Here is a 22072-nt window from a genome sequence, read left to right on the forward strand (position 1 = left end):
TCATTTTGTACTGTCAGAAACTAGTAAAGCACCCTGGGAGGACATTAGCAAGGAACGGAACATATACATAGACAAATTAATGTTGCACCAACAACCTTAATTTTGGTTTATCATAACTTTTCTATGTTTGGTGTTGCAACTTTAATGTTTATTGTAATACAGTTTGTGGGGGGCTTGATGTAATATATGCCTTTCTGGGCCTGTTTCACAGCACTGGTATTTTGCAATAGGTCAGATGGAAAGCACAAGGTCCCTCTTCTTCAGAACCTCTGCCAAACACTTTTGGTGTATATGGAACTGTTGTCAGGTGACTTGCTAAGCCCCATTCTGCTTACAAATGGACTTGTTTCAGCATCTTGTTATTGCTCCTGTAACTTCCCTTTTGGGAAAATCATTTAGCTGTCTAAAATGTGTAGGTTACTTAAATTTCTTGTACCTCCACAGTGATGTCTGTCAACATTTCATATTCATAATAATCAAAGAAGCTTTGTTTCTGCTCTGGTGCTCCATTAACCCAGTTGGTGTAGGAAACGATGCTTCCATCTGTCCAAAGAAATGTGGACTCTTTGTTGATATCATTCATCCCAATCCAGACATTAGTGGTGGCATCCTTTAAATGATAGAAGAGGAAAGCTGGAGGAAAGCAAAGATTTCACATTAAGGAAGTTCATAATGACTTACACAAAACAGGAAAAATGTGCAAATGTCCAGAACTGGGCCCATATTAAAAGCATAACATTTCCCACCACAGAACCCATTTGCTTTTAACTAAATGTTTAGATAAACATCTGTAAGATCATATATTACACAAGCATTAAGGCTGAAAAAATAGTAAAATAAAGCTCTGAAGCTTAGAAAGTGTCCCCTTCCCCACTATGTCTGCACATACAGTGCTCCAGCAAACTGTAACTGCCACTGAGAGAGACAGGAAATACAAATGTCTGTCAATTTGAGGGATTTGTGCAACCACACTAAAAACAGACTGGAAGTTTCATGAAAACTGAGCCATTGAAAGAACTAAAAATGCACACTTTATTTCTTATATGCAATAATTTAGCTATTGTTTCATACTAAAACAAAGCATAAACTGACCTGGCTAACAAGTAGTTTTCAACAGAGAATCCCATAATCTATTTTTGAGAGTATAGCAGTTTCTTTAGTGACATATTAATAATTTTTTCTTTCAGTAGAGCCCATACATGTACCTTGCACTTGTTCATTTGATATGGTAGCCAAGTTTCCTCCCAAATTGATACAAGCATCTCGCGCAGCATGCCACATGAGCTTTACTGTTATATTGGAAGCAAATATTTTGAAACACTGGAAAAAAAGCAAAAACTTCATTCAAACTAGCAAAGATGAGCATAGTTGAATATGGCTAATATCAATTAGCTATTGGATGTAAATTTCTCCAGAAAAAGAAAACAGACCTAGAATAACTGACAGAGCTCAAGAATAGAAAGTATATGTGTCTACACAGGTAGATACTTAGCCCATCTCATTGTACAATGTGTAATCCAGAAGCCTAGTATCATCTGTACTGATTGTAATGATGTCAAGTACATAATCCCTTTTCACATTTTCACCGGCCTGCTTCCTGCAATAACAGAGGGATCATTTAAAACCAAGAAAATGTAGCTTTGGGTGACACGGCTGCAGGGAATGATCTCTACTCTGCCTTGTCCTGCTTCCAGTGACTGTGGTCATCACGCCAAACTGTATGAAATATCCTTTGACACATTGACCTAACATTCTGACGATGCAATAGTAAACAGTGTATACAAAGTAGACTTTGGCAAATGGAGCTTCAACTCAAATTGGTACAAATTCTTCTGTTACAGCAATGAGGACTTCCAGACCACGTATGAATGTAAAACCATACTCAGAACAATTGTAGTTTGGCATCATCTTTCTGAACTCAAAGCTTTGGGAACTCTGTACCAGCCAAAGGTATTGCTCACATAATTTCTAAGTCATTCCATCTGAAGGGCTTTATTTCCAAGATCAAGTGGTAAAATTTCAGTTTCTAGCATAAAAATGTAGAACAGGAGAGGAGAAGAAGAATAGGTTTTCTTAAACAGTAACAGTGTATTTTAAGCCTGCGCAAACTATGTTTTCTGAAATTTATTCAGCATATATCTCCTATTATTGCATTTCTCTGCAAAGTTACATGTCTATCGTCACCTCCATAAAAGCCCAGCTATCCAGCCAGCATGTTCTCACTGGATAATTACTCTTCAAAGTTATTTTATAATCATAAAAAATTTTTTGCAGATATTTTTTTCAGTTCCATTGCTTTATACAATTTACTGAAGGTAGTTGTTGACATACCTTGTTGTTAAAGAAAAGCCAGCTTTCTGGACATCCTCCAGGAAGTGATGGAGAAGCAAATGTTGAATTAACAGAACTGTTATGTTTTTCACATATAAATTTATTGGAGGAACCGCAGTTTACATCATTCCACAAGCCTAAAAATCATTAGATTGAATAAGGAAGTCAAGGTATAATAGTATTTGTAACAATAATTCTGATTTTGAGTTAGAAAGAGGCTGATCTCTACTGTTCGGACCATAAAAGTGAGTAAGAGACACACACTCCACACACTACATTTATTCACTGAACTATTTTTTACAAACAGAAGATGTTTATATACTTTAGCTGCTCAGCACTGTTAGTTTCTGGGCTACCCTCTAGCAATTGAAAAAGAATAAAGGACAGGGACAAAAGGGCCAGTGACTTAGAAGAAATGTTCTGGTCATCAATTAATTTCATTCTACTTTCTCCACCTTCCCCCACTCCTATCCATCAGAGTCCGAGTAGGAGAATTACAGGAGAAACAGGATGAAAAAACAATATGGGTTTTTTGGGGTTGTTTTGTTTGGTCTTTGTCTTTTTTTTTTTTTTTTTTTTTTTAGCAGAACAGAATAGTCTCTATTTTATATTTCAGGCTGCAGCTTGATCTGAAGGCAAAGTAACGGTGGCAACTTTGAATGGGTCAGTGGAGCTCTAATAGTAGCACAGCTGTAGCTCCTTTTGCTTAATTTGGACTGCCTGATCCTTCTGCATCTCATCCAGGGCTCTCCACAGCATGCATACCTGTTTATGATTTGTTCAAGCTATGGCATCATCACATTGCAGGCAGCAGGGGAATTACACCAGCAAGCAAATTTGAAAAGAAAATGGATCAGAAGTAGATGAGAGAGAAAATACTGGATCAGTCTAAGAGCACAATATACTGTTCAAATATACAATATGAAATATGTGCCATCTCCCGGGGACCAACATCTCAAGTCAATATAATGTTAATTAGGGATTCATTTTGCAGATTAAAATACGTCATTTCAGTTGTCAAGACATACACTAGGTTTATAGTCAATAGAGAGCTAGGGCTAACAGAATTGCTTAGCGCCCTTTGAGAGGCTATGCAGGGTGTCTGCAGAGAGCTGACAGATATGGCACTGTTTCTGTGGGAAACTTACAGTCAGGTGGGCTAAACTCTAGGACTTTTCAGGTGGCTACAATCACCTACATGTAGTCAGCTGAATTCTGTGCTAGAGTAAATGGAATTGCTCTTCAGGCAGCTCTGGCTGTGCAGTTGAGATCTCCATTTGACTATAATGAGACTTCAGAGGTCTAGCTCACGTTAGCTACATTTTATTGTCTATTCAAGCTTAATGCTTCCCTTACGGTCCAGTTCAGCTGCTGCATGTAAACTTCTAGCACCATCTGAGGCAAGCTCAGGAATACTGAGCCATCTATGCAGAGCCAGTAGATATGGCAGGGTCTAGTGGGATAGCTGCCCCCTTCTGAATCAACAACTAAAGAAGGAGGGATGCATCTCAATGAGACTAGATGCCTATGTCTGAAAAAAAATTAATCTTGTTCTTGGTGTCTTCATATAAAGGCAGAATTTCAGATGGGATTGCTGAGTTCTTTATAAAACACAAATTGAGAGTTTTATTTCCTTAAATCTTAATCTTAAATCTTAAATCCTTTATATTACTGAATTCCCATTAGCCTCAGCTTAGTTACAGAAATACAACCAAGAGGAAAAATTATCTCTACAATTTGCAAGATATTTTCATTTTAAAGTACTTATGAGCATGTAAGACAGTGTTAGGTCATTAGATGTATTTGTCTTGTCTCTGTCCTCTCCTCATTGGTTTGTACCTCCAACACCCTATTTCCTGTAACTGTCATAAATATTTTCTTAAGTTCACAGGAATGAAGACAGACTCCATTCAACTTTTTACTTAGAGAAGTGGTGAAAAGTCCTGTAAAAAAGTGCAATATTAATCTTATAAATCCAGACAGAGACATCTGCATTAGATTACACATGGTTCTGAAATCTCCCCATTCTAAGACATAGACTCTTCCATAACTGGTGGTCACACCAGCTACTGCATCTTGTTGAATTGTCACTGGAAAGGAATTTCAGAAAACAGCCTTAAAAATTGCATAACAGCTGACAGCAGAAGTTTGACAGCATCGTTTATAATCCAGGCAGAGATAAGTAAATGCTAATAGTTTAGCCTTGCTACTTACCTTGCTCTGACAACATTACCACACAATTTTCCTCATTATTTGCAAAGTTGGGTTCATTAGGAGCCCAGGCCACATAGGTTACTGGAGTCCCATCTATCCAACTTAAAGAAAAGATATACAAATAGTTATTAATTAATACACTTGAATTGTGAGATGAGAATCCTAATTCACATCTCACAATTAGGAAGGTCTATAAGCATTTATGGGAACTGGAGGGACTGTTTCTTCTCCTTACCTGATTATTCTAATTTGAAAAAAATTATGTAAAATATTACTGGTTGCAACATAGAAAAAGAAAACACCAGGCATATTTTCTGTTGATGGGCAGGAGTGATCAGATATCATTTAATAACAGAAACTATTTTTACATAGTTATAACATGTAATACAGAGAAGAATATTAAATTTTATTAATCTTAACCAATTTCATTGTATCACCTAGTTAATATTATGCTTCTCTGTCTGAGCATTCCTGATGTTTCTATAGATGCAAACAAGGAAAAAATCCTAATTTCTGGGGATTTTACCCTGAAGAGAAGTATCTCCACAGGCTATCTCTATTAAGTCTTGTATCCAGAAGCTAATGGACATTCCATCAGCTTTGAAAACGCCCTTTCTGAAGTATCAGAAATTACTTTTTTTTTTTTTTAATGCTTAAATGCTTTTTACTTCAATACACTGCTATTGAAGGAGGAAGAGGTTGGTACTGCAGTTTAATCAATATCTCAGAATTTAGGTCACACAGCCTGAAGTGGAAGCAAGTTCAGCTCCCTCAAATTCTCTGTTGCTGATATTGATCTAAATAAAGAAGATGCTCACTGGACCCTATCTCCTTAATTTGTGTCCTAAATCAGGAGGTTAGAATCATGCACTGACTCGGTCACTACCAGCTTGTCTCTCCCTGCTCCATTTCTCCCCTTTCCAAGGTTAATTATTTACAGACACTCAACAGCAACATTAAAATAGAAAGGTTAAATTCAGATCTCCTCTAAATTTGTTTGAGGTCAATATTTCACCTCCCTGATGTGTCCTAACTAGCAGATGGGAAGGTAGGCAGTGTCAGTATCATGCTCTTCAGTATCTTTTACTTTAGTTTTGATTTTATTTTTGTGTGTTGATCTTTTCACAATACCTTACAATTTTACTGTACTGTAAGTTTCTGCTGACCTTTCTCCTGGAACAGAAAATTGCAGAGGCTACAAATCTCTGTCAGAAGCAGCTTTTGTACTCATTGTCCACATTTTCCTTATTCTGGAGGACCTCTCTGAAGCTGTGATATATAGATAAAAGCATAAGAAATCTAGGCGCTATGGTATGGAGCAGATTTTAAGTGTGTGTATGCGTGTTCATAGGTATAAAATCCAGCATAGTAAAGTATCACTCCAATTAGGGGGCAAATCTTTGAAAGAAACTTGAGAAAGTGTGTATGGAGAGTACAGCTGCCAAGCTTTTCTTTCGTAAGCATTTACTCAAGAAAAAAAAAGTTCCTATTTCTTTACAGGGAAAACCATTGGACTTCAGAATATTCTAGGACTATTCCATTCTGCTTTGTATTCATTATGTGGAACTGCCTTCAGTCCTTGAAAACAACACATCTAGTACCTCCAGCTACATTAAATAGTGTATTTGTTTCTACTTGTTAAGAGCTGCAGTGATCATCTTAACTTACCTAAACTTCTTATCAAGACTCACTTTTAGACCAATAAAGTATCCTCTTGACTGACTCCAGGATTCCTCCTAAAACAGAAAGATACTATTTTAATTTAAAAATAAAAGAAAATATTTGAAGTAAAACAAGCAGAAATTGATGTGCCATTGATAAGGTTTACAGAGCAGTCACTGAAGTTGCCCGCGGTAAAGCATGTGCTTAGTTAGGCACAGCGATGTGTTCACACACTCAGGTGCAGAAGCCAGGTTTTTACCTGAGGCATCAGAGGTGGGTCCTGCAGCACCCTTAGGGTGGGGCAGGAGAGTCAGAAACTGGTGCACATCTTTCATTCTCCCTCCAGGACTGCAGGACAGCCTAATGCCGACCTCAAGTCTCCCTCTCACACCAGCCACTTTCCAAGTTGCACAGCGGGCACCTTCCCAGGTGGCTGTCACCACCAGCCTCCCTCACCACCTCAGCACAGCTGGGGCAGAACAGGAGAGACCAAATCCCATGGGACCAAAGGGTACGTTTTGGGGAAATTTCATAGATCTCATGTCAGGCAGATTTTTTTAGTGAAAATGCTGTTGTCTCTACTTTCAAGACAATTCAAGTTTTGCAAGCAGATTGTAAAAAACATTTCTAGTTTAGGCTGACTGTTTGTAATGATTCTTACATTTTCTTTTAGTGCTCTCTGTAGGAACCTTCTCTCACTATTACTATTAACAACAGCCAGGTCTGCAGAATTCATCCTGCAAAACTCTTGGGCTTTTTCCATAGAGACATATTCTTTGCTTGTGTAGTATAGCTTATCTTCATATATGACCCATCCATCTGCAGTGGTTTTATATGCTGGAAGATAAATAAGGTAGCCTTAAACTCTGTATCTGTAGAACACAAAAGCTCATTTTACAATAACAATTTTGATAAAAAATAATGAGCATGAAGAGTAAATATACACAAAAACCTACCATAGGTGTCAGCTGGTTGAGGTTTTAATGACACTCCTGCAAAACAAGAGAATAGAAGGTGTGATACCTCTCCATAGCATGTTTTGTGACGAAGCTTGTGACTGACTGCAAGGAGCAGAGTGAGAAGCAGAGAAAGATTCTGCTCTCCTTTACCATTGGCTAAAATTCAGCCTTAAGCACACATTCTGCTACACATTATGCAATATGCATGGTCATCTACTTGTAATTTTGTATCATAAGCTGGGCTTCACGTCATTGAAGTCACAGCTTTGGCTGGATCATATCGCTATGCAGAGCAATGTAAGGGAAAATTGCTCTTCCAGTCTGTAAGTCATAGTAGATTTATCTGAAACACTTTAAACTTTGGTATTACAGCCCCTATACTGAGCCATCAGTAGACATTCCATAATCCTCCAGAGGAGTCTCCTTGTCAAGAGGGAGAAAATTTCCACTAGATTTATTTTAGCTCTGTCAAAAAATTCTCTCAGTCCCAAATATTTGCAAGCAAAATGATATATGACTATAAATACTGACTGTGAGTTATTTCTGGTTCTGATAAAGAAAGAAATGCCACTGCTTTGAACCATTGCTTTTCCGAAAGTGGTTGAATCCTAAATAAAGTTAAAGGAGAACTTGGAGCACCACTAAATCTTTGGTGTACAAACATACTGGTTTTGGTTTTTCGCTTTACCTGTGTCAGTGTAAAATGCAGTATTGTAAGGAATTCACAATTCCTTACTTTCTACATTACAAAAATACAAGCAAAAACTTCTTATTACTAAAAAAATTTGCAATCTATAAAACAATTGCAAACACATGGATTATTTATACATCCTAATTTACATAAATACATTTATGTATTTATTCTATCACCTATCATTGAAGAATCCTGGCCTATATTATGTTACCCAACGCTCTTGACCTTCATTTGGAAAAAGTTCTTAATTTTGTGTCTTTTTCTCTCTTATATTAGGAGAGCAACTACTTATAAATTATGTAAGCTTTTTGCTTAAAGAGAAGAATAAATCTACCTTTTTTTATCTGACAAACCCAGTCAAGCTGTACTTCACAGACGGAAAGAAACCATCGCTTAGAAAAAGTCCCACCGTTGAGTACACCACAGAATTTGCGTCCTCCTGAATTTCTTGGACTATCATCCCAGTTTGTGTACCTAACCTACAGAAGAAATGATCTTTTTTATTCTTTTTGTCTGTCAGTAGTTGTACTGTCCATTGGCAAACAGAAGCAACTTGGTTTTGTCTGATAGATTCTGCCTCCCAATAAAGAGGTGCAAATATAGGGAAAGCTGTAAGAATTTTACAGTGAGACAATGATGTCAGGAGATCAAACTGTTTTGCCATGAAGGGCTTCTGTTCTTGTTTGCACCTCAAGCCCTACACACAGCCAGGAGAGAAACAGGCAAATGGACCGCTTCCAATTAAATTCACCTAGCTATGAACTTCACCCTCATTCCACTCACGCTAACCATGTGCAGACAAGGTAGTTTTCACTTCATCACTTCATCAACTGTGACCTGATTCAAAATTACATTGACCAACAGCCATCTGGGAGCAGTGATTGTACGGTGCATCAATTCAACATTCACATCTTCCCTTCCCTGTGGTTAATGAGGATGGGAGTGTGCCTTTTGGGAGGGAAGTCATGTCCTACAAACCTAGTGGCGTTACCTCTGAAGAAACGAACATCCAAATGGGAAGGGAGAACCATTTGATATAACCGACTTGGGATTTTCAAAAAGTTCATGGTAAACCACTTCCCAAAACTTCCATGGAAACTAATGTGTTGCAGTATAAGAAGAAAGGTCATTGCTTGGGTTAAAAAAGAGGGAATAGAGAGTAGGGGTAAAGGGAGAGTAATAAGCAGTGGAATCCTGCAGGAACATTTTGCACATCTGTGCATATTTAAATGGGCTTGAGAGATGACTGGATAAATTCATGGAAATAAATTTCTTAAGATTACATGTCTGAGCTCTGAAAGACTCTGAGCCATCACTCAGGATGCAGGAGTATACTGGGAAATAAGCTTGCTGTTTGATTAGCTCTTAAGATGCTTCTGACCGCTGCCAGAGACAGGATACAATATCCAGTATGATGAATTTTTATGTTCTGAAGTTATGTATTCGCTTTATATTACTGGAAAAGAAAATATGCTGGAGTGCTGTGCAGAAAGCTACAGATCCTGATGAGATATAGATTATTTCTATGCGTTCAAATGTATTGCCATGATTTTAGTAATGATAATAAAGGTTAACAGCCACGTAAACATTTGCAGGATTAGTGTTTTCTTTGATGAAGATAACAGTAAAAACCCAAAATGTACATGTACAAACCCCAAAACATCTGAAGCAAACAAATTTGATGAAAACTTAAAATACTCACTGGAGAGCCATCACTCCAGGCAAATCCTTCATCTGGATTCAAGGAAAATATACCAAGCCAAACGTTTTGAAAGCTACAGCCAGTATCACTAACAGAAATGACAAGGCAGAGCAGTGTGTAAACATAAAAAAAAAAAAAAAAAAAAAAATCAAGAAAAATATAACTAAACTTTATAGAACACATTGTAAAGTACAGTGAAATTGTAATGAATACCCTATTATCTTTGGTGAAGGGCATACAGATGCATATGTTCTTCATAGAAATATCTAATATTTCTGTGGCTCCGTGGTAACAGCTTATTCATCAGACTTATTAGTAGTATTGATCCTATATTTCCTCTATGTTCTGTTTTCTTAGGAAAGGCCATTACAGATTCAGAAAATTGATTCAGATTAAGCAATGACTACTTCAAGGTGAGTCAAAAGTATGTATATTGGTCATGTTTTCCACCCAACTAAAAATACCACCCCCTACAACTATATGTATTTCTAAATTATATCTAGATTAAAGAACTTTTTTTTTTCATGAAACGGCTAAAAAACATTCATGAGTAGATAAAATTTCAAAGTATCACAGGTTTTTTGGCTTTTGAGGAATCCATGTATTTCAGAAATCATCTAAGAGCATTCATAATAGTTCATATGAAACATCTCTTAAATCTGATAAGATAAATATACAGTAGATACTCACTATGTTGCTCTTACTAGTAACGGTATCTCCAATTTACTGTTAATGGTGACCAGATCCCCTCCTATTTGTCTACAAAATTCTCGAGCTTCAAGCCATGATTTCTTTTTGATATTTGATCTGTGAAAACACTATGGAGAAATTACTTTAAAACATATTAGCTATGTTACAATAAAATAAAGACTCATAGTCTCACTTACCCGTAAATGAGGTTTCATACAAGCCAAGTCCATAAGAGAAATAGAATTAATTACTCTGGTCATAAAATTTTTGCACTAGAGTTGTCTAGCAAGTTAGTAAGGGAAAGGGAAAGGGAAAGGAATTGCTAGAAGGGAATACCATTTCCTTTAACTTGTTTTACTTGGAGGAGGGCCCAGGCCACCTTCCAGGTGAAGGGAAAGGTGGGTGTTTGTGGTGGAGAGGCAAGGTGGCCTGGGATGAATCTGAAGATGCAGGCAAAAGAATGACCTCATTATGGCTCATAACTCTCACTTTACATTTGTAATGTGATGTCTAACATTTTGGTAGTTTAACAGAATATACACAAGTTTGACAAAATCTAAAAATGTTGATATGGGAATAAAGGAACCCAAGTAAATAGCATTCCAGCTGAGTTTTAAAGAAATTTTTTAAATAACATCATAAAAAGAGAACTAATTAATTCAATAAAGTGTTAACAAATATTAACAACTTACACTTACTTAGCACGTCTATTCTGTATGATACCAAATCAATGTTTGCACATCACCCTCATTTCTTGTTCAAAATCCTTTTGTATGCATGCTCAGACATAACTGAGTGTACTTCAAATAGGAGTTATCTGTAACTTTGCATCAGAAACTCTCCAATAAATGTCCTTCATAAACATTTAATTAAGCTTTTATGTGACTTCTTATGCTTTATTTGGGGGGATAGTGTGCTTATCTTAACAAGGTCCAGCCTTAGGCATTGTGCTACTTGTTGGATACACTTAACTGTTTCTCTTTGTCCCCTGAACTCTCACACACCTCAGACAAATCTTTGCACAAACCTAGTGACCACAACTGATATAGAGCCATGGAGCAGCCAAGATTTGCTGCTTCTGCTTTTTAATATGGACATTGGACATTGTTCTCTCAATAGTTTTGCAAATACTGTCTCTTGTTTCTTCTTTTTTATCTTTTCATTGTCTTTCTAAGGACTTGATATTTAGGTTCCTCTTCTTCCCTTTTCTGCTCCAATTCCAAATTGGAACTTCCTCATTTTCCTTCCTGTGTCATTCTCCGTCCCCTTTTGACCAGTTCATTCAACCTCATCTTCCTTAGTTTCTCCTCTCTTATCAATAATTCCCTGAGATGTTCGGGGATTTTCTGGGGGGTTTTGTGTATTGGTTTTGTGGGGATTTTTTTTCTATATTCCAATCTCAGATACTGCAAAATGAAGATGTCCCTTCTTTTTCTGTCTTCCCCCCTACGCCCCCCTCCCCAAGCAGTTAAAAGCCTTTCTTCTTCATTTAACTATTTGGGCACTTACTTTAAAACAGGAATTACTATGGTTGTTTTCTACCCAACCTTCAGGGCATGTGGGGACTGGAGCAGTAGTTGGAAGAGGTGGAGCTGTTGCACTCTCTGCCCACTGCTTACAGATATATTTTTGTTTTGTCTCACAGTCGAGAACATCCCATAATCCAGCTGCAGTCCCAGTTCTCATGGCTACACATCCTGGATTACTTCCTTTATGAGAAACAAAAACCAAGTTGGATATTTTACGTAGTCTAAATTGTTTAATTCTTACTTAAAATCTTTGAGCAGCAGCCATTTGCTTCTTGCCATACAAAATAACACTTGATAACAGAGTTACATTTTAAGGGGTTTTCACACAGGCAAAGAGTAGTATTTTTGTCTCAGGAGATCATAAGTAGTTTGGGATCCTGCTTTTCTTTTTTATTTTTCTTTTTTTTTTTTAATGTCATGCATAATAAATTCTATGGGTAGAAACTAAGTTGTTTTTTGGGGTTTTTACTGTGGGGAGGGAGGTCCTACTGTTTCATATCAGGTAGCATAACCTTGGTCACTAGTGATTTTCATAGAGATGGAAACAAATCCCTTGGTACATATACCTTGGTGGGTATACAGACTTCAACAGAGGCTTGTGACATTTGCTGTAATTTTAGTATATTCTCTCAGAGGGAACCAGAGGTGCATACATTGTACAAGATGCAGTCAGATAGATGCACAGAATGGAGTTATACAATGGCTTATTCATGTGCTTTCTTAATTTCCTAAGTATTCTTAACATTTTATTTACTTTCTGATTCCTGTTAAGCACAGACCTGATGTTTTAATGTCTACCATGGTGCCAAGAACTGACTCCTAAAATTAAATGGTCAGCTATAAGTTCATCATTTTATGTCAATTCAAGACATATTATTTGTTTCTGTCAGCATCACTTTACATGCATCAAAGTTCACCTAATTTTACTGATCATGTTCAGTCACTGTTCTCCTGAGATTGTCCCACATTTTCTCACAGGCACATCTTCACTGTCTTCAGAAATAATTTAGTATCATCAGCAAATCTTGTCACCTCACTATTTCACTTTTTCCAGATTGTGTGTAAATATGTTGAACAGTATGGGCTTTGGCACCAATCATTATGGGACTCTGTTGGTGAACACTCTTCCCAAGTAAAAAATAGCCCACATAAAAAAAAAAACAAAAAACAAAAAACAACAAAACAAAACACCTTCTATCCCCTGCTTTTTTATCAAAGTTTTTATTCATCTAAGAGATTTCTTGTGTCAGGTCAGATAAGCTGAAAAGCTTTTGGTAATTGAGATAGACCACACTAACTACGTTTCCCTTATTCATACGCTTTTGGCTCCTGTGGGGAGATCTAGATCTGTGAGCATGATCTCCCTTTACACAAGTAATTTTATATATCTTTCCCACTATATCTTCTTTATTCTATTCTTTATTACAAATTCAGCTAAATTACCAATGACTTATTGGTCTGTATTTCCCCACATCTCTCTGGAACCATTTTATATATTGGCAACAACTTTGCCTTTTTTCACCCCTTAGCTGTCAAGGCGTTTTAACAGGTAGTTACACATTAAAGTGAACAGTTTACTTAATGTAACCTCCGCAGCACTTGGCTGCTTTTGCAGCTGTGCTTAGTCCTCACTTGCTATTCTTCGGGTAATTTATTTGTTCTATAATCTATTCTCCTGGTATTTCAGCTTGAAATAGACTCTCCAATCATACCCTCACAAAGAAACTTTCCAGCACAGAAAGCCTGTTTTCTTCCTCAGTGATCACAGATGCAAGGAAACTAATCTTTCTTCACTGTTCCAGACTGATGTCCAAGTGCTCCCTTTATACTCTGATCATCTGCTAGCACCACAGACTCCCTGTCAAGCTTTTTTCTCATGGCATTTACAGAAGTTTTATTACACTCAGTCTTTTGCAATTTTTTATTATTTTTGTTTTATTTTACAATTTATAGTTTCACTGAATATTTTTGAGTAAGTTTTCAGACAAATGATCACTAGGAAGAATGTAGTGTATCTTGGGGAGAGCAGATTTCCTCATGACACTCCAAAATCTTGTTTTCTATGCTTTTGCAGAGTATGATCCCGTGAATGCAGTTTTCTTAGTATCACAAGTAAAAAAAAAAGTAACGGTATGATCATTTTTTGATACTGTGATTTTCTAATTCTAACTTTAAATCCTTATACAGATGCTCTGTTTCAAACTCTTCTCTCAGGCTAACTTTTCCACTAGAGGGATGAGTGTGGAATAGTCTCAGGAGCTGTCGGTAGCTGCTCTTTATCTCTTTGTGAGGTCAAACCAAAAAGTTTAATCTTATTGGCAAATATATCAGATGTCCTAATATAAAACCGCAGTTCAAATTGTTCCCTTTGAACTTAAAAGATGGGGTGTGAGAACTGCCAGTTCTTGTAGAATATACTGAAAGCTTAAAGCATAAAATTCAGAGGATATTGCCAGTACAAACCCAGATAGGGACCATGACCTCAGAGAGTACCTACCATCAACTGTCACAGCACCTACCAGGCATTGCTGCACCCCAGTGCGTGAAGGAGACGACTTCACCGTTGGCCCACCTGAAAGTGCCTTGGTCCTCCACATCAGAGAGACCAAGCCAGAAATATTTCTCAGGCCTCAGCCCCACAAGGCTAATGAGATAGGCTTCTTCATATCTGTAAGAGGCATCATGAAGATGCAAGTGAAAACTAAGTCATTTATCCAAACCCTACTTTTCTAATCTGATGATGAATCCTTTTCTCCTTTTCCTTGCTTAGACAGGGGGAGAGGACCTGATTATAGGATTCTGACTCTCTATAAATCAACAAATAAAAGCGAGACTTATTTGTTGTTCAACTAGAGACCTCATATGTGACTTAGATAATTTGTTGTTTGACTTTGCGTTAGAATCGTAGTTCCAGAAATATTTCAGAACATACTAGCATTGCCTATTTAAAAGCCAAGGAAAAGTCATTATCATACCTATTTTCAACTGTGGCTAAGTAGCCTTTTTCTTCTTCACAAGTGGTATTTGCTTCTGAAAATGTTGCTGGAACATGTCCAATAAAATAGCAGTAGGTCCCATATCTTCTCCAGCCCTGTAACATGATTTAGGATTTCCATATAACTTTTAAATAATTGTGAGATCATGTATTACGTGAGCTATACCATTTCAAAATGCATGAAATGCAATTATTATGAATATTATGAATTAGAAACCTTTTGCAGTGAAATTACAAATTCCTTCTAAGCAGTTTCTGTAAATGGCTTTCTAAAGTTTAAAGTAACTGAGAAATGCCATAATGAAAACACCCACCCCACCCCACCCCAAAAAAATCCCAAAAACCAAAACCAACACCCCCCCCATAAATAATATAAATAATTCTAGATAATTCTCAGACAAGGTACTTTTCTGATCTGGAAATTATGTTCCATTCTTATATACTTACTTTTTTGCAGCCTGCATCAGTAATTTCCTTTTCTCTAGCTGTTTGTGATATAGGTTTTCTTTTACAAATGTAGCCAGCTTTCTTCTCACAGATATAGTCTGCCCAATAACCATCCTGTGGCAGGAAAAAAAAAAAAAAAAAGAAAGGAAATAACAATGAAATGAAGATTAATAATCTAAAAGAAAGTTAATAATTTCTTTCTTTATAATAAAAACTATTCATTTTCTTTCTCCTTTCATTTTGAAACAGATTTTTTTTTATTCTCATCCAGTTCCCCTAGTTGAAAATAAATCTGTTCACAATTAGTGAAATAATAGTCTAGGCTATGATAGTACAGCTATGGCTGCTAGTGATAAGAGGGGATGAGGGTGCAGGAAGCTGGTCCCCAACCTGTTCTGCAGGGCCCTGCACAGGCAGTTGTACCACACAGGGATGGGCAGATGAGCAGGCACAAAAGAGGCAGCAGGGATCACCATGTCACCTTTACCACCAGACTCAAAAAAAGCAGGAGAACTACATTCAGAGACCTATTTTATAGCCCTAATAATTTATTCAGTGACTTTCAGATGAACTTATAGAGAAAATTTCATCAATGATGCAGTAACACAATCATTTTTTTTTTAAATGAAAGGTCATATTTAGCTTCATCCTTTGTCCCACATACCCTTTTCTGGCCCTAGCCAGTTGCTGAAATAGCAGGACACATTATTCTTTTATTAAGAAGTTAGTTTCAATATTAAAGTAAAATATGTATTGAATAATGTTACCTGGCCCTTGATCAGTACACAATCTTCTGGCCTGTTGTTTGTGGTGGATGGCTCTCCCACGTGCCATTTTGTGTATGTCACTGGTGTACCATCACTCCATTCAAAATACATTCGAACCTTATAATCATTCAGCCCAATCCATAGCTTGTCTGTTGGCTCTAAAACATGGAAACAGAGAACTAGAAAAGACCTCTTAATGCCACTGCATCCTTTTCACAGTACCCTTGGGCTCTAGAACATATAATCCCTTTCATAAATTTATGAAACATAAAATTATTTAGTGTTGCATGATAATTTAAAAATTAATATTTTCACATAGATATTAGAATAAAGATAGTATGCATTAGAAAATTAGGCTGCAATGAAATCCCTGCACTTAATAAAAAAATTTTTCTTCTCTTCCTCATAGCAGTGGGAGAAGAATAAATTACCAGCCTAATGTTAATACACTATGGTAGTAGGATAGAACTGTGTGAATAGTTACTTTTTATGTTCTGTTGCCCTGGTCAGATTTCAAAATACTGTTTTTATGTAGCTTGAAGCATGGATGTTTTAAGCTTCTTTCCACGAAACGAAAAAAAAAAAAAAAAAGAAAATCCCCTTAAGCCCAGCCCCTCAGTTCTAGATCACTTGTTTAGGCAATAATTAAAATATAAATTTCAACAACATCCAACTCAGCAGGGGAAGGCTATCAGCAACTGGATCTAACTTTGGGACTGGCTCTGCTCCAAGCCAAGGCTGGATCAAATGACCTCTGGGATTCCTTCTGGCCTAAACTAGTACATGGATCCTATGGTTTTAGGCATTCTTAAAGAAAGGAAAGCAACCAAGAAAGCAAGCAAGCAAGAAATGGAAGGATAATCACAATTGCTTTAGCAATCACTAAACAGGGGTATGATAGCAGAATCAAAAAGTATAAGAAATCAAAAATATCTCCTTGTATGGTTGGACACCAAGCAAATTACTTTTTCTTCAGAAAGGATTTTTTCCTCTCTTGAATATCTTTCACTTTTTCAATTGTTAATAAAACCTCTAAGCACAAAAAAGGGAAACAAACCAATAGTTAACAGGAGCAAAAAGTAGCAACGTGTCTACAGACTCCTCATGTTTCTGCCTGGGATTTCAAAAAAGCCACATTGAGACCTCTCTGACATGGTAGATCCAGTGACCTGAGTATGGTTCTTTAGGCAGCACAGGCAATTCCACAGCTTGCTGCCTGGAAACCCCCTTGGCTAGCTTTTCTGATCTTTTCCATCTGGCAGTGTAGAGAGCTGAAATTCTTCTTTAGTAGATTTCTTTCATCACTCTGCAGAGACCTGTGAACTTGTTGATCTGGGTGCTGGTTGACCACAAAACATGGAAAATGACTTAGAACCACCCTGTAAGTTCCCCAAATGCACAGAAAGCAGTACAAATATGTTATTTTTCCATTAAGAGCCCTCTTTGAAAGTGAAAAGTATATTTCATAATCCTTTCACTAAGAAAGCTTGTCACTGGGATGACCGATGTCCTTCTACCCTCATGCAAAGCAAAACACAAGTCAAGATCGTTGAGTAATTCTGAAAGTTGCAGCACAGAAGGGGGCATCCATTTTGAAGCAGAAAGGAAACTGCACCAGCCTGATGCCACTGGACCTCTGGCATGTCTTTGGCTGCAGTGTTTCATGTTAATGCAGCTGCTAAATCTCAGTTCAGTTATTCAGTTAGCTGGTACTTCTTACATGCAAAGGCAAACACCCCCCCCCCACCCCGAAACACTCACTGTACCCAAGCCGAGACACCATAAAGCTGTGTTCCTCAAGGCTTTGGATACTGGCCAGGTGACTCCCTTCCTTCTGGCAAGATGTCAAAGCTTCTTCCCATCTTTTGGTCTCCCTGAAGATCTTGTAACAGTGATCTACATATGGTACCCATCCATCTGGGCAAGCAACAGGCCCAATGTCACCTGGGAACAAACATCTCTTTTAGAAGAGTTCAAATGCCATGCAAAGGGCATGATACTGAAAATATTTTCACTTCTTCTACTCAAAGGTTCTAAACTAAAAATTTTCTTTAGAAATCCTCATTATAAGGAAATGATGCACACAAAACAAATTAAACATAAATATGATTCTAAATCTGGAAATTTTAGCTTGGAAATGGAAAGCTTTTTAATACAAGTATTATTTAATAGAAATTGTAGGGTTCTTACATAGTAAAATGTCTGTAACCATTACACTAATGTATTAATTGCAACAGCTTCCATATTATGTTGTATTTATTTGTCAGATATGAAAAGTGAGAAGTTATCTTCACCTATCATAGAATACTTATGAATTTTTAAAAGATTAAGTATATTGACAGAGTAAAAGTCACCTAGACAGATTTACAACTAGACGTACAGATAGGGAAACACTAATAGGGAAATCTTTATATACTTATAATATCTTTTATCTTTACAATTTGTTGGTCTTTCTTCATTTTTCCTTATTTTTACTAAAATCCCTCTCCTTAAAAATAATTTTTGGTTTGTTCTTTTTGTGCTCAGTAGTGTGTGTATCCAAAGTGGGTGGAGACCTGACTACCAAACCATGGACAGCTAGGATAAATTGGACATTCTTTGCTTATACGTGTTTCTTTCTGTGTGTGGTGAGACTGGAAATCAACCTATAAAGGGTGCAATGGTTGGAAAAAGCAAACCAGATAAACAAGGAATCGTTTCTATTTCTAATAAATTCTCCTATTCATCTTTGCCAATGTGAATGACAAAGCTCAGATAAGAGCTTTGACTTTTAATTATCAACATATATCAACATACCTGAGGGAACCAGAGTAAAGTTTCTTTTCTTACAAATGTAACCAAGTTTCTGATCACATTCCAAATTTTGCCATTTAGCTTTTTCAGGATTTAAAACTGCACAGAGTTTTCCAGATTCTGGAGAAGGGCTTCCTTTGGGAAAAGTACAGGGAAAAAAGGTAAACTTTTCAGAAAGGCAAATAGAGCTCTAAACTCTAAAATGCACAGGAGAAATCACTCCTAGCTGAAGTGAGAGCCCCTTTCCCAGCTTTGGCAAGAACTGAGGTAGATCTCCAGTAGTAGGTATGTCTGTATGAAGTGTAGTATCATTTAAGCAGATATGAACATGTAACCCCCTCATAGTTCTGTTGCTAGAGACAAGACATGGAAGACCATATATCTTGGGGAAAGACAGTATTCCAACCTAAAATATTTTTGCAATACACAGAAGTTTCTGGGGTACATTGCCATTAATAAAAAAAAAAAAAAAAAAAGTTATTTCTAAAGCTAAAGCAAGAAAAGCTAAAACACATATCTCGTGACATATCTATCTGGTAATAGAATTTAAAGCAGTATTTGAGCCATGTATATTTTTTTCTTCAGAAACACAGATTCAAATAAAGTCACAGGTACCTGGAGCCCAGTTTAAGTACTGGAAAGGGCTGCCTCCAATCCATTCCCATCCACTCCTCAAGTCCAGTCTGTTGAGTCCAATCCACAGTGCAGAATCTATATCTTCTGTTAACTCTAAGTAACCAAAAGAAGATAACTGGTTTTATAAATCTTTCTTTTTATTAGCAATAGTCACTAATACCGTCTCTAGGAAGACTTACAGTTCTTAAATATCTAACTACAAATATCTTTAGATACTGATAAATTGAAATATGGTGAAGCTTCGATTACTTGAAAAAAGCAAGCAAACAAAAAAAACCCTTATTCTATTCCTTAATACAAAATGAGCACAGATGTTATGTGACAGAGTGTATCCAAAATGAAAGTGTATCTGTAGAATATGGTAATTCTGTACAACATTGGATTTATTTAAGTAGAAATATTGGTGTAGCATAAATATAAACAATAATACTAAAGCTCTTAGAAGTTATATGTCATTACAAATAACGACTTTCTTCCATACCATTCCTCCAGCAATACATGGGTAGGTAGAGTCACGATTTGGGATCTGTGAATAACTGATATTTTTAACTTTGTCAGATGAAAAAATCAGATGTCAAACTGCATTTGACACAAAATGTATCCTTTTTCTGTCACAAAGGTATCTCTTTTCTCTTATTATTAATTTGTTTTAAAGTTTCCTTTTGACCAGAAATGAAACTCACTTCTTCCAATTTTCAGAATTTCTTTTAAAAAAAAAAAAAAATCAATAAAGTTTTAATATAACATTTTAAAATAGAAAGTCTAACTGTTACACTTGCAGGATGGTGGAATACTTTGAATTGTGATTAAATTTGACAGTGATTTTTATATGAACTTGCAAATTCTAAAAGATTTTTTGCTTATTCATGCATATTTATGTCCATAGACATTAGCCAAAACCATACTAAACAGTCTTTAGCTGTGACGAAGGACTGAACAGATCTTGAATGTAATTCAGGGTTTGTTTTACTTCCTTACCTTTAAGGTATGTTTGTTCATGAATGTCTGTGATACTCAGTAATTCTGCATTTTGCTGCTGACAGCTCTTCCTGGCTTGGTGCCATGTGAGAGCCGACTCAGAGTTTATTTGGTAGTGTACATTTGTTAACAGATCTGTAGTCCAGGTGATGTCTTTATCTGTGGAGGAAATAATTTGGGGGTGATAGAAACTCACCCACAGCAAAATGAGTTGCAGGTCCTCAATATGCAAGGCATTCTCATTAAATGTCACCTGTGCTGTTCTTTCAAGAGCACTGAATATGTTACAGGAAGGATGGGGAAGAGCTTCTGGATGAGCCTGTCACACAGCTTCAGAGCCCAGGAACAGCAATGGTGCTGAGCTGCACTGTGCTCTTCTAATCACCTTTGTGGGTTTGGTCTGCTGAAGAGCTATATACATACTCAATCTAGCACAATACAAAACTGAATCAGATATTTGACTATTCCCAAAAGTCAGTATGGAGTTGAATTTAAAAAAAAAAAAACCAAAAAAAAACAACAACAAAAAAACCTCCAACAAAACCACCAAAAAAAACCTGAGAGCTCAGACTGGCATTCAAAAGCTTTGAAAATTATTCACTGACCCTATGTTGCATGCCTTTTGGGCTCAGTATCCTAGGTATCTTCATAGGGACCTGGAAAACATATTTGACTATGGATCTGAACCACACCAAAAGAACGTTTTGAATCAACCGGAGTAAAGAAGCATTTTAGTAATAAGAGACATATGTTGAACAGGAGCAATGAGGAACTTAGGGGAAAGACTGTGTCAGGAGGAGTCTTCAGTGTCTTGAATGTAAAGCTCCCTTGTCAAGAACAAGGGGGAACTGACCACAGAAATGGCAGACAGTTTTCGTAAAGAGATTGAAGTTGCACAGAAATGCCAGGGATGGGAGGTAGTTGTCAGAACGGATGGAAAGACTGTTTCCCAGGCATATATGAATAGGGAATAACATGGATAAAAGGCCACATTTTCACAAAATATTCACATGAGAATCATGCAGACTGAAATGTTAACTTCATCGTTAATCTTCCTGCAGCACTCATTTTTGTGCCCACATCTTCACAACAGGCTCCTCAGAGAAGGATTGTACAACGGTGACAGTACACATCCTGACTGGGAAACACTGAGGACTTCAAAATTATCACGTTGCTCAGCAACACCCCCACAATTAGTGGGAAATGCATGCTGGTTTACTTTTCAATCGCACTTTTCTCCACATCCTTATGGAACATACTGTTTCCTTGTGTAGAGAGATGCAGGATGTGGCAGTACACCATATACTAAAGTACATTCTTGTAAACTATGCATTATTATAAAGATATCCATATTCTGCTAGTGCTGGTTTGCCAGTACCACACTGAGGGGAACAGCATGGGAACAGGTAACGTACCTTTTAATGGGCAAAATCCATATCGCTGGTCTGTGTCATAGTCTGCAGTGGTTGCACACCAGAGCCGACCATCTGAGCGGCCAGCGTCTGTGCACGCAGCATACCATTGCTTATTATACATGAAAGGAAATACACAGGGTGCCCCGAAAGCATTTCCTAGAAGTGTAAATGTCTCTGAGAAGACAAAATAATAAAGGTAAAATAATAAAGGAAATAATAAATTGATATAAACTGTGAAAAATAGGAAGCTTATGCTAATG

The 22072-nt window shown here is 36.9% G+C and overlaps 1 protein-coding gene across 1 annotated transcript in view; it reads right to left on the minus strand.

The window, feature by feature from the left end:
• Positions 1-22072, minus strand: part of LOC141957915 (macrophage mannose receptor 1-like) — a 35377-nt gene that overhangs the window by 9840 nt on the left and 3465 nt on the right. Inside the window, exons 3-22 of the mRNA XM_074900191.1 lie at positions 21813-21986; positions 20398-20556; positions 19399-19512; positions 18787-18918; positions 17752-17934; positions 15991-16148; positions 15224-15337; positions 14757-14872; positions 14301-14449; positions 11762-11961; positions 10253-10380; positions 9563-9650; positions 8195-8339; positions 7164-7199; positions 6869-7044; positions 6214-6281; positions 4546-4646; positions 2332-2468; positions 1206-1320; positions 437-633 (exon numbers count right to left, since the gene is read on the minus strand). Of these exons, the coding sequence (XP_074756292.1) occupies positions 437-633; positions 1206-1320; positions 2332-2468; positions 4546-4646; positions 6214-6281; positions 6869-7044; positions 7164-7199; positions 8195-8339; positions 9563-9650; positions 10253-10380; positions 11762-11961; positions 14301-14449; positions 14757-14872; positions 15224-15337; positions 15991-16148; positions 17752-17934; positions 18787-18918; positions 19399-19512; positions 20398-20556; positions 21813-21986 (2690 nt within the window). The remainder of the gene's footprint in view (positions 1-436; positions 634-1205; positions 1321-2331; positions 2469-4545; positions 4647-6213; positions 6282-6868; positions 7045-7163; positions 7200-8194; positions 8340-9562; positions 9651-10252; positions 10381-11761; positions 11962-14300; positions 14450-14756; positions 14873-15223; positions 15338-15990; positions 16149-17751; positions 17935-18786; positions 18919-19398; positions 19513-20397; positions 20557-21812; positions 21987-22072) is intronic.

The sequence above is a fragment of the Athene noctua genome, chromosome 2 (assembly GCF_965140245.1).
Source record: "Athene noctua chromosome 2, bAthNoc1.hap1.1, whole genome shotgun sequence".
Classification (NCBI taxonomy): domain Eukaryota; kingdom Metazoa; phylum Chordata; class Aves; order Strigiformes; family Strigidae; genus Athene; species Athene noctua.